The following is a 21,081-nucleotide window of genomic DNA, read 5'->3' as shown; positions in this document are numbered from 1 at the left end:
GTCTCACTACCACCGGGAGTAGTTGAGGCAAATAGCATAGCTATATTTAAGAGGAAGCTAGATAAACACATGAGAGAGAAAGTAATAGAATGACGTGTTGATAGGATGAGATGAAGAGCGGTGGAAGGAGGCTCTTGTCCAAGTCAATACGAATAGAATCATAGAATGGTTACAACACAGAAGACGACAATTTGGCCCTTAAATTCAGCTAGTCCCACTATCCCGCTTGCCCCCCACACCACCACTGCCCCCTCCCCCACCACCACCACCCCCACACCCCCCCCCCCCCCCCCACCACCACCACCGCCCCCCACCACCCCCACTACCCTTTCCCTGTAGCCCTGAAATGTTTTTCTTTTCAGGTCCTTATCCAATTCCCTTTTGAAAGCCACGATTGAATTGACTTCCATCACACTCTTCGGCAGTGCATTCCACGTCCTAACCATTCACTATGTAAAAGAAGTTTTTCCTCATGTTGTTGTAGGTTCTTTTGCAATTCACTTTAAATTCTCAACCCTTCCACCAAAGGGAACAGTTTCTTTCTATCTATTCTTTCTCGACCGCTCATGATTTGAAACACCTGTCAAATCTCCCTCAACCTTACTTTCTCTGAGGAGAACAACCCCAGCTTTGCCAATCGATCCACGTAAGTTAAGTCCCTAGAACCATTCTCACAAATGTTTTCTGCGCCCTCTCTAAAGCCTTCACATCCTTACTAAAGTGTTATGAGAGTGTTACCTTGACACCAAGGTAGCATTTGACCAAGTGTGGCATCAAGGAGCCCTAGTAAAACTGGAGTCAATGGGAATCAGGGGGAAAGCTCTGCTGGTTGGAGTCATACCTAGTACAAAGGAAAATGGTTGTTGTTGTTGGAGGTCAATCGTCTCAGTCCCAGGACATAACTGAAGGAGCTCCTCAGGGTAGTATCCTAGGCACAACCATCTTCAGCTGCTTCATCAATGACCTTCCCTCCATCATAAAGTCAGAAGTAGGGATGTTCACTGGTGATTGCACAATGTTCTGCACCATTCGCAACTCCTCAGATACTGAAACAACCCATGTCCATATGCAGTAAGACCTGGATAACATCCAGGCTTGGGCTGATAAGTGGCAAGAAACATTCACGCCACACAAGTGCCACGCAATGACCATCTCAAACAAGATAGAATCTAACCATCTCCCCTAGACATTTAATGGCATTACCATTGCTGAATCCCCCGCTATCAACATCCTGGGGGTGGGTCACCATTGACCAGAAACTGAACTGGCCCAGCCACATAAATGCTGTGGCTACAAGAGCAGGTCAGAGGCTGGGAATTCTACAGCAAGTGACCCACCTCCTGACTCCCCAAAGCCTATCCACCATCTACAAGGCACAAGTCAGGATTGCAATGGAATACTCTCCACTTGCCAGGATGGGTGTAGTTCCAACAACACTCAAGAAGCTCGGCATCATCCAGGACAAAGCAGCCCACTTGATTGGCACCCCATCCACCACCTTCAACATTCACTCCCTGCACCACTGACATACAGTGGCAACAATGTGTACCATATAAAAGATGCACTGCAGCAACTCACCAAAGCTCCTTCAACAGCACCTTCCAAACCCATGACCTCTACCATATAGAAGGATAAGGGCAACAGATGCATAGGAACACCACCACCTGCAAGTTCCCCTCCAAGCCACATACCATCCTGACTTGAAACTGTATCGTCGTTCCTTCACTATCGCTGGATCAGAATCCTTGAATTCCCTTCCTAACAGCACTGTGGGTGTACCTGATTAGCAAGTTTGCAGACAACACTAAGATTGGTGGAGTAGCAGATAGTGAAGGGGACTGTCAGAGAATACAGCAGAATATAAATAGGTTGGAGAGTTGGGCAGAAAAATGGCAGATGGAGTTCAATCAGGGCAAATGCGAGGTGATGCATTTTGGAAGATCCAATTCAAGAGTGAATTATACAGTAAATGGAAAAGTCCTGGGGAAAATTGATGTAGAGAGAGACTTGGGTGTTCAGGTCCATTGTTCCCTGAAGGTGGCAACGCAGGTCAATAGAGTGGTCAAGAAGGCATACGGCATGCTTTCCTTCATCGGACGGGGTATTGAGTACAAGGGTTGGCAGGTCATGTTACAGTTGTATAAGACATTGGTTCGGCCACATTTGGAATACTGCGTGCAGTTCTGGTCGCCACATTACCAAAAGGATGTAGATGCTTTGGAGAGGGTGCAGCGGAGGTTCACCAGGATGTTGCCTGGTATGGAGGGCACTAGCTATGAAGAGAGGTTGAGCAGATTAGGATTATTTTCATTAGAAAGACGGAGGTTGAGGGGGGACCTGATTGAGGTGTACAAAATCATGAGAGGTATAGACAGGGTGGATAGCAAGAAGCTTTTTCCCAGAGTGGGGGATTCAATTACTAGGGGTCACGAGTTCAAAGTGAGAGGGGAAAAGTTTAGGGGGGATATGCGGGGAAAGTTCTTTACGCAGAGGGTAGTGGGTGCCTGGAACGCGTTGCCAGCGGAGGTGGTAGACGCGGGCACGATAGCGTCTTTTAAGATGTATCTAGACAGATACATGAATGGGCAGGAAGCAAAGAGATACAGACCCTTAGAAAATAGGCGACATGTTTAGATAGAGGATCTGGATCGGCGCAGGCTTGGAGGGCCGAAGGGCCTGTTCCTGTACTGTAAATTTTCTTTGTTCTTTGTTCTACCTACACCACAAGGACTGAAGCGGTTCAAGAAGGCAGCTCACCACCACCTTCTCAAGGGCAAAAAGGGATGGGCAATAAATGCTGGCCTAACCAGCGATGCCCACATCCCCTGAACTAATAAAAACCAAGAATTGGACACAATTCTCCAGTTAAGGCTGAACCACTGTTTTAGAAAGATTCATTATAACTTCTCTATTTTTGTACTCCATGTTTCTGTTTATAAAGACCAGGATCCCATATGCTTTTTAACCATTTTGTCAGGCAAGCCCACACCTGCCAAGAATGAGGAAAATTAATTTTGCCACATGAACATTGATTTTAAACAGCTGTTGGTGAAAAAAGAACTTGCTTTAAAAAACAATTGGAGACTTTGGCTGGAGAGAAATATTAGCATATCAACAGACAAGTACTTCAAAGGACAAAAGAGCTACTCCTTGCTCCAATTTAATCCACAATGGACTTTTGATTACCAGATGTTGAAGCAATTCCAGGTTAATTATTAAGATGGCCAAATACACAAACAGAAGTGGTCGGGCCAGTTTGGTCACATGACTGACTGACTGTTGGAGTTTTTTGAATTTGAGCTTCCAACAAGGAATTTGAAATGAGAAAGCTGTTAGCTCCTGGACTGAGAACACCTCTCCTGTCTGCTCTCATCTCACTTTCAACAGTTTCGGAAACCATTGAAAACATATGAACCCCAAGAGAGAAAAGTCTCCTACAGTGAACAAGGTGTAAGAAAAATACTGGGCCCCAACGAAAAGTAAGAGCTGTCTACAATCAAAGACTCTACAGCGAGCTGGAAACACAGAAACAGTAACAAGAAACCCCCTTTTGATATTGCCTCAAACCTCTCCATTTTATTTTTCTTCTGCTCTTTTCTATCCCTATTTGCATGTGTGTATCGCGTGTGCATGCTAGCATGGACGCCTCGTACATCCGTAGGCGTTAACCATATTAGAGTTTAAGTTAAAAGTTTAATAAATTTCAATTTTCTTCTTTAAACCCAAGAAGGCCTGTTTGTGCTCATTTCTTTGCTTTATAATTGGAAAGCTGTGAACAAGGATTCACAAAGTGGAGCTCAAGACACAGTGTGTTTAAAATTAAACCCTGTTACAATAAGACCAGGTGAAGACTGTAAAAGACCCCTAGACACCTTTCTTACCTGGTCATAACAATTTTCTCAACCTGCCCTGCCACCTTCAATGCTTTGTGCACATATATTCCCAGGTCTTTCTGTTCCTGCACTCCCTTTAAAATTGTACCCTTTATTTTATAATGCCTCTCCTTGTTCTTCCTACCAACATGTATCACTTCACACTTCTCCGAATTAAATTTCATCTGCCACGTGTCTGCCCATTCCATCAGCCTGTCTATGTCCTCTTGAAATCGATCACTGTCCTACCCACAGTTGACAAAACGTCCAAGTTTTGTGTCTTGTGCAAAATTTTGAAATTGTGCCCTGTACACCAAAGTCTAGGTCATTAATCTATATAAAGAAAAGCATTGCTCCTTTTACTGACCCTGGGGAACCCCACTGTATACCTTCATCCAGTCCGAAAAAACAACCGTTCACCAGTACTCTCTGTTTCATGCCACTCAACCAACTTTGTATCCATGCTGCCACTGTCCCTTTTATTTCACGGGCTTCAGCTTTGCTGGCAAGCCTATTATGTGGTACTTTATCAAAATACTTTTGGAAGTCCATGTATACCACATCAACCCTCCCTTTTACCTTATCAAGAAAACTCAGTCAAGTTAGTTGCACATAATTTTCCTTTAACAAATCTATGCTGGCATTCCACACTCAACTTATACTTGTCCAAGTGACTTAATTTTGTCCCAGATTATCATTTCTAAAAGCTTTCCCAGCACTGTGGTTAAACTGACTATCTGTAGTTGCTGGGCTTATGCTTACATCATTTTTTGAACAAGGGTATAACTTTTGCAATTCTCCAGTTCTCTGGCACCACCCCTGTATCTAAGGAGGATTGGAAGATTATGATCAGCACCGTTGCAATTTCCTCCCTTCCCTCAGTTATCGGATGCATCCCATTCAGTGATTGTGATGTATCAACTTTAAGTACAGCCAGCCTTTATAATACCTCTTTATCAATTTTTAGCCCATCCAGTGTCTCAACTAGCTCCTCTTTCATTATGACCAGCAGCATTTTCTTCCTTGGTGAAAACAGATGCAAAGTACACATTTAGTACATTTAGCACTGTTTGGAGAAGAACTTGGAGGTTGTGGCATTCCCATGTGTTTGTCCTTTTATGTGAAGACCATGGGTTTGGGAGGTGCTGTCGAAGAAGCTTTGGCGAATTGTTGCAGTGCATCTTGTAGTTGGTACACACTGCAGAAACTGTGTCTTGGTGGAGGAAGTGAACTTTTAAGGTGGTGGATGGACTGCCGATCAAGCAGGCTGCTTTGAAAGCAACTCCTCCCAGACAGCCAAGTCTCTTCCAAAGCACGACACCTGTGATAATGCAACATTCCCTCAGTACTGCCCTTCCAACAGTTCAACGGTACCTTAATACTGCCTCTTTCACAATGCAACACCCCCTCAGTAGTGCTCCTGTGACAGTGCAGTGCTCTCTCAGTACTGCTCCTAAGACAGCACAGCACTTCCCCAGTACTGCACAGAATATGTTTAGGCTCTGGAGTGGGATTTTAATAGATTCATAGGTGATGCTGTTTCACTGAGCCAAGCTGTGTAAATGCACCCTAAGCAATTAGTGATTGTCCTGAATCCTGCATCCTGCAACTCTGGCTGTTTCTTGATTAGGATCTGTACTGACATAAAACTAACTAAAGCCAGTTGTGACTATTTACTGTCTTTTGGACTTTGACTAGATTAGTTTTGATAACAGGACAAGAAGTCTTCCATAGAACGGAATACCTCAACTTCACAATGTTGCTGGCTGGAAAAGTTGCCTTAATAACTGGAGCAGCTCAAGGTCTTGGCAAAGCTTTTGCTGAAATACTGCTGAAAAATGGTGCTAAGGTAACGTTGAGGATTTATTTGGTCTTTATTAAAAATCCAGTGGAATAAGTGAGAAGTGTTACTGAAGTGACAGTCTGTGTATGACTCTACTGTGTGGGTGAGACTTCTCTCTGCAGTTAGCAATGGGTAACCACACCTGATGCACACTTTAAATTATCACATTTAACTTGGGAATATCAAACATTCAGGTGATGGTAACTCCTTTGCCCAGTTTCCTCCTTCCTTCTTCTGAAGGTGCTGTCTTTTCTGGGCATGATGCATCGATGCTGCCCATGCCCCCTCCTGTGTGAGCTGGACAGCGAGGGCATCAAGAAAAAAACACTCAGACAGCAACCACCCCACAATCAGAGTCATGTTTGACAATTCGATTGGATTCCTTCCCACCCTTATTTTAGGGAACAGAACTTTTTAAAATTCATTCATGGATGTGGGCGTCACTGGCAAGGCCAGTATTAATTGCCCATCCCTAATTGCCCTTGAGAAGGTGGTGGTGAGCCGCCTTCTTGAACCGCTGCAGTCCATGTGGGGTAGGTACACCCACAGTGCTGTTAGGAAGGGAGCTCCAGGATTTTCACCCAGCGAGAGTGAAGGAACGGCGAAATATTTCCAAGTCAGGATGGTGTATGACTTGGAGGGGAACTTGCAGGTGGTGGTGTTCCCATGTGCCTTGTCCTTCTAGGTGTTAGAGGTCATGGGTCTTGACGGTGCTGTTGAAGAAGATTGCTATGTAAGGCTGTTGCTTGACTTGCTGTGGGACAGCTCTTCCAGTTTTGACAAAAGTCCCTAGATGTTAGTGAGGAACACTTTGCAGGGTTGACTGGGCATGGTGTGCTTGGGTTAGGTCACTGCCGGGTGGTCTGTCTGTTTCTTTTCTTCTCATACTTTGTCCTAGCAGTTTGGTACAACAGAATAGTTTGCTAGGCCATTTCAGAGGTTAATTAAGTGTCAGCGACATTGCTGTGAGACTGGAATCACATATAAGCCAGATCAGGTAAGGATGGCAGATTTCCTTCCCTAAAGGAAATTAGTGACCTCCAATAAAATAGAATCAATGAGTTGTTAAATATCTCAATACTGCTCCTCAACAGATATTGGTTCAGCCTCTTTTAAAAGGGTTGCACCACAATACAAAGGCTTGTACCCCAACACAAGGGCCCGTAGCCTAACACAAGGGCCCATAGGCCAACACAAAGGTCAGTAACCCAATACAAGGGACTATATCCCAACCCAGCAGCCCATATCCCACCACAAGGCATGCATCTCAGCATGCGACTCGTACCTCAACACAAGGGCCTGTATCCCAACACAGGGACCATACCCTAGCACAAGGAGACACAATGGTGCTGTAACATACTGACTAAGCATTAACCTGTCCCGTAACACCTTGTTTCACCATTAACTTCAATGAACAAAGAACAAAGAACAGTACAGCACAGGAACAGGCCATTCGGCCCTCCAAGCCTGCGCCAATCTTGATGTCTGCCGAAACTAAAACCTTCTGCACTTCCGGGGCCCATATCCCACTATTCCCTTCCTATTCATATATTTGTCAAGATGTCTCTTAAATGTCGCTATCGTATCTGCTTCCACCACCTCCCCTGGCAGCAAGTTCCAGGCACTCACCACCCTCTGTGTAAAAAAACTTGCCTCGCACATCCCCTCTAAACTTTGCCCCTCGCACCTTAAACCTATGTCCCCTGGTAACTGACTCTTCCACCCTGGGAAAAAGCTTCTGACTATCCACTCTGTCCATGCCGCTCATAACTTTGTAAACCTCTATCATGTCGCCCCTCCACCTCCGTCGTTCCAGTGAAAACAATCTGAGTTTTTCCAACCTCTCCTCATAGCTAATGCCCTCCAGACCAGGCAACATCTTGGTAAACCTCCTCTGTACCCTCTCCAAAGCCTCCACGTCCTTCTGGTAGTGTGGCGACCAGAATTGCACGCAATATTCTAAGTGTGGCCTAAGGTTCTGTACAGCTGCAACATGACTTGCCAATTTTTATACTCTATGCCCCGACCGATTAAGGCAAGCATGCCGAATGCCTTCTTGACTACCTTATCCACCTGCGTTGCCACTTTCAGTGACCTGTGGACCTGCATGCCCAGATCTCTCTGCCTGTCAATACTCCTAAGGGTTCTGCCATTTACTGTATACCTCCCACCTGCATTAGACCTTCCAAAATGCATTACCTCACATTTGTCCGGATTAAACTCCATCTGCCATTTCTCCGCCCAAGTCTCCAACCGATCTATATCCTGCTGTGTCCTCTGACAATCCTCATCATTATCCGCAACTCCACCAACCTTTGTGTCGTCCGCAAACTTACTAATCAGACCAGCTACATTTTCCTCCAAATCATTTATATATACTACAAACAGCAAAAGTCCCAACACTGATCCCTGCGGAACACCACTAGTCACATCCCTCCATTCAGAAAAACACCCATCCACTGTTACCCTCTGTCTTTTGTGACCGAGCCAGTTCTGTATCCATCTTGCCAGCTCACCTCTGATCCCGTGTGACTTCACCTTTTGCACCAGTCTGCCATGCGGGACCTTGTCAAAGTCCATATAGACAACATCCACCGCCCTTACCTCATCAATCATCTTCGTCACTTCCTCAAAAAACTCAATCAAATTAGTAAGACACAACCTCCCCTTCACAAAACCATGCTGTCTCTTGCTAATAAGTTCGTTTGTTTCCAAATGGGAGTAAATCCTGTCCCAAAGAATCCTCTCTAATAGTTTCCCTAGAGAAGAGTGTAGGAGGGCATGCCAGGAGCAGCACCAGGCATACCTAAAAATTAGGTGTCAGCCTGGTGAAGCTACAACACAAGACTACTTGCATACCAAACAGTGGAAGCAGCATGCAATAGACAGGGCTAAGTGATCCCACAACCAACGGATCAGATCTAAGCTCTGCAGTCCTGCCACATCCAGTCTTGAATGGTGGTGGGCAATTAAACAACTGACAAGAGGAGGGTGCTGCACTAATATGCCCATCCTCAATGATGGGGGAGCCCAGCACATCAGTGCAAAAGACAAGGCTGAAGCATTTGCATCCATCTTCAGCCAGAAGTGCTGAGTGGATGATCCGTCTCGGCCTCCTCCTGTGACCCCCAGTATCACAGCTGCCTGTCTTCAGCCAATCCAATTCACTCGATGTGATATCAAGAAATGGCTGAAGGCACTGGATACTGCAAAGGCTATGGGCTCTGACAACATTCCGACAATAGTACTGAAGACTTGTGCTGCAGAACTAGCCTCGCCCCTCGCCAAGCTGTTCCAGTACAGCTACAACACTGGCTTCTACCTGGCAATGTGGAAAATTGCCCAAATACGTCCTGCGGACAAAAAGCAGGACAAATCCAACCTGGCCAATTGCCACCCTATCAGTCTACTCCCAATCATCAGCAAAGTGACGGAAGGGGTCATCGACAGTGCTATTAAGCGGCACTTGCTCAGCATTAACTTGCTCACTGATGCTCAGTTTGGATTCTGCCAGGGCCGCTCAGCTCCTGACTTCATTACAGCCTTGGTCCAAACATGGACAAAAGAGATAAACTCCAGAGGTGAGGTGAGAATGACTGCCCTTGACATTAAGGCAGCATTTGAGTGAGTATGGCATCAAGGAGCCCGAGCAAAACTGGAGTCAATGGGAATCAAGGGGAAAATTCTCTGTTGGTTGGAGTCTTACCTAGGAAGATGGCTGTGGTTGTTGGAGGTCAATCATCTCAGTCCCAGGATGTTACTGCAGGAGTTCCTTAGGGTAGTGTCCTAGGCACAACCATCTTCAGCGACTTCATCAATGACCTTCCCTCCATCATAAGATAGAAGTGGGGAAGTTCGTTGATGACTGCACAATGTTCAGCATCATTCACGATTCCTCAGATACTGATGCTGCCAATGTCCATATGCAGCAAGACCTGGACAACATCCAGGCTTGGACTGATAAATGGCAAGAAACATTCACGCCACACAAGTGCCAGGCAATGACCATCTCAAACAAGAGAGAATCTAACCATCTCCCCTTGACGTTCAATGGCATTACCATTGCTGAATCTCCCACTATCAACATCCTGCGGGGTCACCATTGACTAGAAATTGAACTGGCCCAGCCACATAAATGCTGTGGCTATAAGAGCAAGTCAGAGGCTGGGAATTCTGCGGCGAGTGACTCATCTCCAGTCTCGCAAATGCCTATCCGCCATCTACAAGTCACAAGTCAGGAGTGTGATGGAATACTCTCCATTTGCCTGGATGGTTGCAGTTCCAACAACACTCAAGAACATAGGAACATAGGAAGATAGGAACAGGAGTAGGCCATTCAGCCCCTTGAGCCTGTCCCGCCATTCAATGAGATTATGGCCGATCCGCGGCCTAGCTCCATATACCTGCCTTTGGTCCATATCCCTTAATATCTTTGCTTAACAAAAATCTATCTATCTCAGGTTTAAAATTAACAACTGTTCTAGCTTCAACTGCTGTCTCTGGGAGAGTGTTCCAAACCTCTATCACCCTTTGCGTGAAGAAGTGCTTCATTACATCTCTCCTGAACGGTCTGGTCCTAATTTTTAGACTATGCCCCCTAGTTTTAGAATCTCCAACCAGTGGAATAGTTTATCTTTATCTAGCCTGTCTTTTCCTGTTAATATCTTGAAGACTTCAATCAGATCACCCCTTAACCTTCTAAATTCTAGTGAAAGAAGGCCTAATTTATGTAATCTCTCCTCGTAACTTAAACCCTGTAGTCCAGGTATCATTCTTGTAAACCTACGTTGCACTCCCTCCAAGGCCAATATATCCTTCCTAAGGTGTGGTGCCCAGAACTGCTCACAGTACTCCAAGTGGGGTCTAACCAGGGTTTTGTACAGCTGCAGCATAACCTCTGTGTCATTATACTCCAATCCTCTAGATATAAAGGCCAGCATTCCATTGGTCTTTTTGATTATTTTCTTTACTTGCTCGTGGCATTTTAAAGATCTATGCACCTGAACCCCCAAGTCTCTTTGGACATCCACTGTACTTAACCTCTTCCCATTTAGAAAGTACCCTGCTCTATCCTTTTTTGGTCCAAAATGGATAACCTCACACTTGCCCGCATTGAAATCCATCTGCCACAGTTTTGCCCACTCACCTAGTCTGTCAATATCTCTTTGCAATTTTATGCTATCATCTAGACTGTCTTCAATGCCACCTAACTTTGTATCATCAGCAAATTTGGATATATGACTTACTATGCCATCATACAAGTTGTTAATGAATAATGTGAATAATTGAGGCCCCAACACCAATCCCTGTGGGACACCACTAGTTACATCCTGCCAATCGGAGTACTTACCCATTATTCCCACTCTCTATCACCTACCACTCAACCAACTTTCTAACCATGTCAATAATTTGCCCTCAACTCCATGGGCTTCTACCTTAGTTAACAGTCTCTTATGTGGGACTTTATCAAATGCCTTCTGGAAGTCCATATAAATAACATCCATAGACATTCCCCTGTCCACTACCTTAGTCACCTCTTCAAAAAATTCAATGAGATTTGTCAGGCATGACCTTCCCGTCATGAATCCATGTTGGCTGTCCCTGATTAACTGAAATTTTTCTAGGTGTTCAGTCACCCTATCCTTGATTATAGACTCCAGCAACTTGCCCTCCACAGATGTCAGGCTAACTGGTCTGTAATTTCCTTGAATCTCCCTTTCACCCTTCTTAAAAAGTGGAGTGACATGTGCAACTTTCCAATCCAGAGGGACCACTCCTGAATCTAGGGAACTCTGAAAGACTATAGTTAGGGCATCTACAATGTACTCCCCTACTTCCTTTAACACCCTTGGATGGAAACCGTCAGGTCCTGGGGATTTCTCACTCTTTAGTTCCATTAATTTCCTTGTTACTGATGATTTACTTACGTTAATTGTATTAAGTCCCTGTCCCCTATCGGCTATTAATTTTTTCGGGACTTCCAGCAAGTTATCCTCCTTTTCAACTGTAAATACTGAGGCAAAGTAACTGTTCAACATGTCTGCCATTTCCCCATTATCAATGACAATATCTCCAGTTTCAGCTTTTAGTGGGCCTACATTGCACTTGACCACCCGTTTTCCCTTTATGTAACTATAAAATTTCTTCTCATTGATTTTGATGTCCCTTGCAAGTTTCCTTTCATAATCTGTTTTAGTAGCTCTTATAAGCTGCTTTGTGACCCTTTGCTGGTCTTTGTATCGATCCCATTCGGCCGGATCTGTGCTGCGTTTTGCATTTTTGTAAGCCATTTCTTTTTGTTTTATGCTATCCCTAATCTCTTTAGTTGTCCATGGCTGTTTTTTCTGTGAAGTGGAGCTTTTTCCTCTCAGGGGTATATACTCGCTCTGTATTTCGTTAAATGTTTCTTTAAATATTCTCCACTGTTCTTCAGTCGTTTGACCCATTAACAGATCTTTCCAGTTTACTGTGGACAGTCTCTGTCTCATCCTGGTAAAGTCAGCCTTACCCAAGTCTAAAATTCTGGTAGCTGATTCGTGCTTTTCACTTTCAAACGCTACGTTGAATTCAATCATGTTATGATCACTATTTGCTAAATGTTCACGCATAGTTAGGCTACTAATTAAATTTGGCTCATTACTCATAACTAAATCTAATATTGCCGGTCCCCTTGTTACATCTAGGACATATTGCTGTAGGAAGCTATCCCGGACACATTCCAGAAATTCACTACCTTTCTGACAGGTGCTAGTCCGCCTCTCCCAATCTATGTGTAAGTTAAAATCCCCCATTAATACTACTCTGCTTTTGTTACACACTTGCCTAATTTGTGCATTTATACAATCTAACACCTCAGAACTGCTACCAGGGGGTCTATACACAACACCCATTACAGTCTTAGATCCTTTTCTGTTCCTCAATTCCACCCATAAGGTCTCCATTGGATGCTTTCCCCTCATTATATCCTCCCTCACCAGTGAGGTGATATTTCTAATCAGTAAGGCTACTCCACTCCCTCTGCCATTTTCCCTGTCCCTCCTGTAAACTTTATAACCAGGTATTTCAGTTCTCAGTCCCGACCATCCTGCAGCCACATCTCCGCAATGTCCACCACATCATAATTTCCCATTTGAATTTGCGTCTGCAATTCATCTAGTTTATTTCTTACACTCCGTGCATTTGTACATAGAACTCTTATTCGGGCTATACCCCCTAACCTGTCCCTCAGCACGATGCTTTATTCGCCTGTTTATTATTTCTCTCTTCTGGTTTAACCAGTATATTTCTTGCAGTTTGGTAACAATCAGCCTCACCACTAACCTGCATTCCTACCTTCTCCTTTAACTTCCTGTTTTTCCATGCAACTGAACCCTCCCCCCACTATTTAGTTATACGATTCGCCAGGACTCTGGTCTCAGCATGATTCAGGTGGAGCCTGTCCCATAGGAACAGCTCCCTCCTTCCCCAGTGTACTGGGGAATTAATGTCTCACGAATTCAAACCCATTTATTTATTTTATTTAGAGATACAGCACTGAAACAGGCCCTTCGGCCCACCGAGTCTGTGCCGACAAAGAACCACCCATTTATACTACAGTAATCCCATATTCCCTACCACCTACCTACACTAGGAGCAATTTACAATGGCCAATTTACCTATCACCTGCAAGTCTTTGGCTGTGGGAGGAAACCGGAGCACCCGGCGAAAACCCACGCGGTCACAGGGAGAACTTGCGAACTCCGCACAGGCAGTACCCAGAATTGAACCCGGGTCCCTGGAGCTGTAAGGCTGCGGTGCTAACCACTGCGCCACTCTCCCACACCAATCTTTGAGCCACGCATTTACCTCTTTAATCTTATTGACCCTTTGCCAATTTGCTCGTGGCTCAGGTAGTAATCCGGAGATTATTACCTTTTTGGTTCTGCTTTTTAATTTAGCCCCTAGCTGCTCATATTCCCTCAGCAGAACCTCTAACCTCGTTCTACCTATATCGTTGGTACCTACGTGGACCATGACAACTGGATCTTTCCCCTCCCACTCCAAGTTCCTCTGCAGCCCAGATGAGATATCCCGAACCCTGGCACCAGGTAGGCAACAGAGCCTTCGGGACTCTCGATCCTGGCCATAGAGAACAGTGTCTATGCCCCTAACTATACTATCCCCAATTACGACTACATTTCTCTTTTCTCCCCCCACTTGAATGGCTCCCTGTACCGCGGTGCTGTGGTCAGTTTGCTCATCCTCCCTACAGTCTCTGCTCTCATCCACACAGGGTGCAAGAATCTCAAACCTGTTGGACAAGGACAATGGCTGAGGCTCCTGCAGCACTACCTTCTGGATCCCTCTACCTGCCTCACTCACAGTCACACCCTCCTGTCCCTGACCACTGGCTGAATTCACGGTAGTTAATCTAAGGGGTGTGACTGCCTCCTGAAACACAGCGTCCAGGTAACTCTCCCCCTCCCTGATGTGTTGCAGTGTCCGAAGCTCAGACTCCAGCTCATCAACTCTGAGCCGGAGTTCCTCCAGCAGCCAACACTTGCTACAGATGTGGTCACTAGGAACCACAATGGGGTCCACCAGCTCCCACATCATGCAGGTACAACACATCGCCAGGCCCTGCATCTCTATTTTATTTAATTAGATTTTAATTTGTTTTTTAATTTTCCAACTGGTCTTTAGTTTTTAATCTGTAAACTATTTCTCCTATTCACCTTTAATCTGAAATTAACTTAGAATAGGTAATTCAAATTAGCAGTTACTTACCAACCAATGAACTTACGGTTTTCCTGTGATGTCACACTTTTTTTTCACTCTGTTTTTACTACCTTAAATTACCCAAAAATTAGATTTACACTAGGTACCTTGACTCCCCCCCAAAAAATACTACCTACTACATTAAAAAGAACCGTAGACCTTTCTCTTTATTTCAGTTCTGAAACCAGCTATTAACAGTTATTCCCTAACAGCAGTTACTCACCAATCAATCATCTTGCAGCTTTCCTGTGATGTCATTGTTGACTATTTTTCAAACCTCCAGCACTGTCTGAATGAATTCTCTCTCTCTCCTGGTCTCTTTGTGCTCCGGCTCCACTCTCGCTGTTTCCCGCTGTCTGAGAAGCTCGACAACAGCCAGGACAAAGCAGCCCACTTGATTAGCACCCCATCCACCACCTTCAACATTCACTCCCTCCACCACTGACACAGAGTGGCAGCAGTGTGTACTACATACAAGATGCACTGCGGTAACTCACCAAGGCTCGTTCAACCACACCTTCCAAACCCACGACCTCTATCACCTAGAAGGATAAGGGCTGCAGATGCATGGGGACGCCACCACCTGCAAGTTCCCCTCCAAGCCACACACTATCCTGACTTGGAACTATATCGCCGTTCCTTCACTGTCGCTGGGTCAAAATCCTGGAACTCCCTTCCTAACAGCGCTGTCGGTGCACCTGCACCCCAAGGACTGCAGCAGCTCAAGAAGGCAGCTCAGTACCACCTTCTCAATCTCACGAACGAACAAAAAAAACCTGTTCTTTAAAACATTGATTAACAATTAATTTGGCCCGTAACACATTGATTGACCATTAACTGGCTCTGGAACACCACTGATTAACCATTAACTTGGATAATAAGTCTGAAACAATGTGACGCATGGCCTCCTACTGTTGCATAAATGACTCTATGAATGGGGTAGAGGGGCAAAGGGATCAAGGGGTATTGGTATACAAATTACCAAAAGTAACAATGCAGGTTAATAAGGCCATAAAAAACAAATAAACCACTAGGATTCATTTCTAGAGGGATAGAATTGAAAAGCAGAGAAGTTATGTAAAAATAGTATAGAACCTTGATTAAATCACACTTGGAGTACCGTGAACAGTTCTGGTCTTCATATTATAAAAAAGGATTTAGAGGCACTGGAGAAAGTACAAAAAAGATTCACAAGAATGATACCAGATCTGTGAGGTTATAACCATCAAGACAGGTCGAACTAGCTGGAGCTCATTTCTCTAAAAAAGGGAAGACTGAGGGGTTCCTGATAGAGGTCTTTAAGTTTATGCAAAGGTTCATAAAAACGTAAGAAATAGGAGCAGGAGCAGACCATATGGTCCCTTTAGCCTGCTCCACCATTTCATACAATCATGGCTGGTCTTCTGCCTCAACTTCACTTTCTCACCCGCTCCCCATATCCCTTGATTCCCAGCATAGATGTGGAGAAAATGCTTTACTTTTGGAGAAAACTAGGGATCCTAAATATATCACTAGTAAATCCAGAATTCAGGAGAAACGTCTTTACCTGGAGAGTGGTGAAAATGCAGAACTTGCTACCAGAGGAGTGGTTGAGGCGAATAGCAGAAATGCATTTAAGGGGAAGCTAGATAAGCACATGAGGAGAAAGAAATAGAAGGGTATGCTGATAGGGTGAGATAAAGAGGGGTGGCAGGAGACTCATATGGAGAATAACAACAGGCATAGTCAAGTTGGGTCAGGTGCCTGTTTTTGTGCTGTAAACTCGTTGTAACTAACCCTGTCACACATTGATTAACCATTAACTGACCCTGTAACACCATTAAGAAACCATTAACTAACCACATGCCACCATTGATTTACTCTCTAACTCAAAAGTTAACATGATTTTGATTGCCTCTTTCAGGTCAGCCTTTTAGATATTGACAGTGCAGTTGGCCTTGATACGAAGTATGCCTTTGATAAGGTTTATGGAGCTCAGCAAACCATGTTTATCCCTTGTGATGTGTTGTCTGACAACCAACTGAAAGGTAGGGGCAGGTTTCATCATTGAGCCGGATTGTTCCCGTGAAATCTAAAGGTTGCCATCGGCAGAGTATCTCAGGAAGATATTGACAAAATTCAATCTCATGACGATTATAACGCTGCCCATCTGGTGGAAACCGGATGGACTAAGGGCAGTTCAAATTGCCGTAAAACTTCTCAAAGTCCCGCTCTCTTCCCGCAGTTTCCAATTATAACTTGCCCTTCTAAGCTGGAGAAAGCGCCGCTCGCTTGAAACTGTGTGACCCTTTAAGGATGCCGATTGGCTTCCGATTATGCTATTTAACAAGGGGTGATGCGCAGGCTGTTTCCATTTACCTAAACCCCACGGGAAGAGGCATCCACCATCCGCGCCCCCCCCAACTCAGATTGCTTCCCTTCCTCCCACAACCCGCCAAGGCCTGAGACCCCAGGGATAGGCTTGTCCAAAAGTATGCACTCTATTATTAAATTGCTTTTTTTTTTCTTGCAGATGCATTCAACAAAACAGTTGAAAACTTCCAGCAGTTGGACATTGTTTGCAACAATGCTGGGATATCTGATGAAATAAACTGTCAGAGATGTGTGGATATAAACCTGGTGAGTACGAACCTCAGTACTTTGTGCCTATAATCTTTGCCTGTACTGTACGACTGCACTCTGTGACTGTGATCTGTGACTACACTCTATGACCGTACTCGTGCCTGTTGTCTATACCTACGCTCTGTGCCTGTACTTACTGCCTGTAACCAGTGGCTGTGCTCTGTGACTGTAGGTGCCGATACTCTTCTGCTGTCTGTATTTGCTGACATTAGTTCCTTGTATTGCAGGTCAGTGTGATCAGAGGAACCTATCTGGGACTAGATTACATGAGTAAAAAGACTGGCGGTGCAGGAGGAGTGATAATTAACGTTTCCTCCTTAGCGGGTATGGAACACTTCATGTAAATATTTAATACCAGCTGACAAATGATGTATTAATGGATATTCAAGTAAATTATAAGAATTATCTGCATCTCCAAGTAGAGAACTGGGCAGGTGTACAGCGCACACGAGCAATGGGAGAGATAATAATGTGTAAGTGAAATTAAAAGGAACAAGAACAAATAAAAGGGAGAATTTTTACGATTAAATACTGTGCACCTGAGGTATACTCACTGACTGTCTACCTCGGGTACACTCACTGCCTGTGTAGCTGGGGTAGGCACCCTGACTGTATCCAGGCTGGACTCGCTGACAGTGTACCCGGGGTTTACTCGCTCATAGTGTACCCTGGATGCACAGTGAGTGAGTACCCCAGATACACAGTGAGTGAGTCTTGTCACGGAACTGTATTTATTTTCTCCTCCTCGAATTAAAACAGTGTGCCTTTTAAAAACTAAGAGGCACAGCGTGCCAGTTACACATGTTACCTAGGCAACAGCAGGAGAGTGAGGTAGTCACATGGTATAATGTTTCAATTTGACTGTGTAAAAACCAGCTAAAACCAATTTTTGGGAGACACCAGCAAAGTGTGTATACTGGAGGTCTCTCAGCAGAAATTCTACAACGAGCGACTGGGCATGTTAATTGTCTAAGGAGGAAAAAATCCTTTGAAGAGACCATTTATATTGCTGGAGATAGCAAAATTCCTTCTTTACTTCCAATGCAAGAAGTCTTTGCCTCAAGATGGAATATCTCTTGACTGATTGTATTTTCTGGAATTTGCAGTAAAGTTTTGACTGAGAGACTGTTGGATTTAAAATCCGAGTGGACCCTTGTTTAAAGAACTGTTTGACGCCTACTGCAGCCGAAGTGCTTTGAATGCCTATCAAGAAAGTCTGTTTCATCAAATCCACATGGAGATCTTGAGTGGCATTTGCTTATTTTTACCCTAGGATACTTCACCCAACAGGAACGTAACCCACAAAGACTTATAACCCAATTATTTATTTATTTTTAAGAAACAGCTAATTTTTAAAAGCGTCATTTTAAAAAAAAAAAGGTTCAATGACTTGATAGCTTTAACGAAGAATAAACTAAAAGAATTGGCAGCACAATTGGGGTTAGAATTGAAATCAGGTGCTAAAAAGGCAGAGATAATTGATGTTATAGCCCAACATTTGAAATTAGAAGAAGATAGTAAGTCAGAGAGTAATCCAGTTCAGTTAGAAATGAAAAAAAACTTGAGGCTGAAAAGGAATTAAGAAAACTTGAATTTCAGAGAGAAAGTGCAAGAGAAGAAAGGCAATTTAAGTTAAGAGATCGAACTAAGATAAAAGGGTAGTCCTGAATCTAGGGAAAGTTCTGGTCAGGAAGAATATGAATTCAGTCCAGGACCCAGCAAAAAACTGTTTAAATTTGTACAAGTTCTTCCAAAGTTTGAGGAAAGGGATGTAGAGGCATTTTTGATATCTTTTGGGAAAAAATGGCCGAAAGAAAGCCGGACACTGCTTATGCAAAGCAGGTGATGGGCAGAGCTCATGAAGTTTATGCCATGCTTCCTGAAGAGGCTTCTGCAGATTGAGATGGCAAAAAGGCTATTCTCACTGCGTATGAGTTAATCCCTGAAGCTTACCGTCAGAAGTTTCTGAACTTATGATTGGCTGGGCAGACATCTGTAGAATTTGAGAGGGTGAAGCAAATTAATTTTGATCATTGAGATACAGGCATTAAAGATATGAGCACCTTTGAGAATTGATTCTCTTGGAAGAGTTTAAAAATTCAATTCCTTCAGTAGCGAGAACTCATTCGATAACCTGAAAGTTTTGAAAACGAGGTAAGCAGTGGAAATTGCTGATGATTTTGAGCTTGTGAATAACCCAAAACCTTTTGTCTGTCACTCCCATAAACCCGAGAAGGATAGAAAGTGGGAGAGTGAAAGGAAGGTAAGTAGCCAGGAACAAGAAGGAACAGCTGGGAATGCCCCAGGATCACCACCTCCGGTCAGAAAGGAAGGTGCTTAGGGTAGGAGAGAGGTTCGTCAGCCGAAGTGCTGTCATTGCCACAAAATGGGTCATCTTCGTTGAGAATTCTAGAAATTGTGAGGTAAACCCATAGGACATGTTGGGGTATGCAAAACTAATGCAGAGGAAAAGACTCTGACTGAGAGTATAGCAGACCAGGCTATATCTTTAACGGCAGCTGTAAAACCAGAAACAAAAACTAAAGTGAATGTAGAGGTTAAGAATAAGATACCTAAAAGTTATAATGAATTTTTATCAAAGAGGAAAGTAACTCCATATCCTTTAAGTAAGGCAAGAAAATCTACCATTGTACTCGGGGATGCAGGAGCAACCCAAACTCTCTTGCTGGGGAAAGATATAACATTTCCACCAGAGAGCGCCTTGAACACTAAAGTTTTACTTCATGGAATTGGCGGGGAGTTTATACATGTACCTTTATATAAAGTACACCTAGAGAGTGACTTAATATCTGGGATGGTAACTGTAGGAGTTGTCTACAGTTTGTCAGTAGAGGGAATTGATCTACTCCTAGGAAATGATTTGGCCAGATCACAAGTATCAGTTTCTCCTATATTACAGAGGAACTAAGTGAAGTTAGGGAAATGGAGCAATTACAGGAACCAGTTCTAGGGATATTTCCAGTGTGTGTAGTCACCTGAGCAATGGCTAAACAGGATCCATTGTCGGAGATAAAAGTGGCACCACACACAGCCAAGTATCTGAAACCTTATTTGGGGATTTAGATAATCCAAATGAGATGTTAAACATATCTTCTATAATTGCAGCACGTCAAGCTGATCCAGAGATATACCGAGTGGCACAGACGGCTCTGACAGAAGCTGAGCGAAAGGAGTTCCAGAAGGCTATTATTTGGAAAATGGAGTTTTGAGGAGGAAATGGAGACCGCCTCATAGACCTGAGGATGAAGACTCTTGTTGAACAGATAGTGGTACCACCTACATATCGCCAGGGAATATTAAGGTTACAACATGACATACCTTTTGCAGGACATGGGGGAATTCGGAAGACCAAATCACGTATAAGCCAACATTATTACTGGCCAGGCCTTACAAAGGACATAAAGCAGTTTTGTAGGGCCCAGGAACCCCTTAAAGTATCCCAAGCCAATATGAAAAAATGGTCAGACAAGAATGCAAAAACACGCAATTTTCAACCGGGGATAAAGTATTGGTGGTGTTACCGTTACAGGGGGAACCATTAAAAGCACGGTTCAGTGGCCCATATAGAGTGATCAAAAGAGTGGGTAAGGTAGACTACTTGCTTGATACCCTTGCATCGACGGAAGAAGAACCCAGTTGTGTCACATCAATATGTTAAAGCAATATTATTGCAGGGAGGAGGATAAGCCAGTACAGGTATGTCAGGTAATCGGGACTGTTGAAAAGGAAAGTGAGGATGAGGCAGAAGGAGGCCTAGAAAATTCTCAGATTGAACCTCCAACTATCAGGTTAGTGAATACAGAATGGCTCGGAAGATTGTGCAACATGCTTTTGCACTTAGAGGCAAAACAACGTAAAGACCTAACCAGGCTTTTCACAACACTTACAAAGGTCTGTAGGGATAAGCCGGGATGTACAACCTTAACCACACACAATGTGGATATAGGGGAATCCGGTCCTTTAAAA

The 21,081-nt window shown here is 44.1% G+C and overlaps 2 protein-coding genes across 5 annotated transcripts in view; one reads left to right on the top strand and one right to left on the bottom strand.

The window, feature by feature from the left end:
• The window catches only part of larp1 (La ribonucleoprotein 1, translational regulator), a 176,127-nt gene extending 160,963 nt beyond the window's left edge, over positions 1-15,164 (bottom strand). The window contains exon 1 of the mRNA XM_068043971.1: positions 14,696-15,164. The gene's annotated coding sequence lies outside the window, so the exon portion shown is untranslated. The remainder of the gene's footprint in view (positions 1-14,695) is intronic.
• LOC137376025 (15-hydroxyprostaglandin dehydrogenase [NAD(+)]-like) overlaps positions 1-21,081 on the top strand; it is a 45,603-nt gene that overhangs the window by 8,272 nt on the left and 16,250 nt on the right. For 3 of the 4 annotated variants that reach the window (XM_068043974.1, XM_068043972.1, XM_068043975.1), the window contains exons 2-5: positions 5,588-5,721; positions 16,376-16,499; positions 16,985-17,091; positions 17,322-17,418. In XM_068043974.1, coding sequence (XP_067900075.1) covers positions 5,629-5,721; positions 16,376-16,499; positions 16,985-17,091; positions 17,322-17,418 — 421 coding nt within the window. In that variant the 5' untranslated portion in view covers positions 5,588-5,628. Of the gene's footprint in view, positions 1-5,571; positions 5,722-16,375; positions 16,500-16,984; positions 17,092-17,321; positions 17,419-21,081 lie in introns of those variants that run through there. The other variant, XM_068043973.1, reaches the window with a different exon arrangement.

The sequence above is a fragment of the Heterodontus francisci genome, chromosome 12 (genome assembly GCF_036365525.1).
Source record: "Heterodontus francisci isolate sHetFra1 chromosome 12, sHetFra1.hap1, whole genome shotgun sequence".
In the NCBI taxonomy this organism is placed as follows: domain Eukaryota; kingdom Metazoa; phylum Chordata; class Chondrichthyes; order Heterodontiformes; family Heterodontidae; genus Heterodontus; species Heterodontus francisci.
The sequence above is the reverse complement of the archived record's forward strand: the minus strand, read 5'-3'. Positions and strand labels throughout refer to the sequence as shown.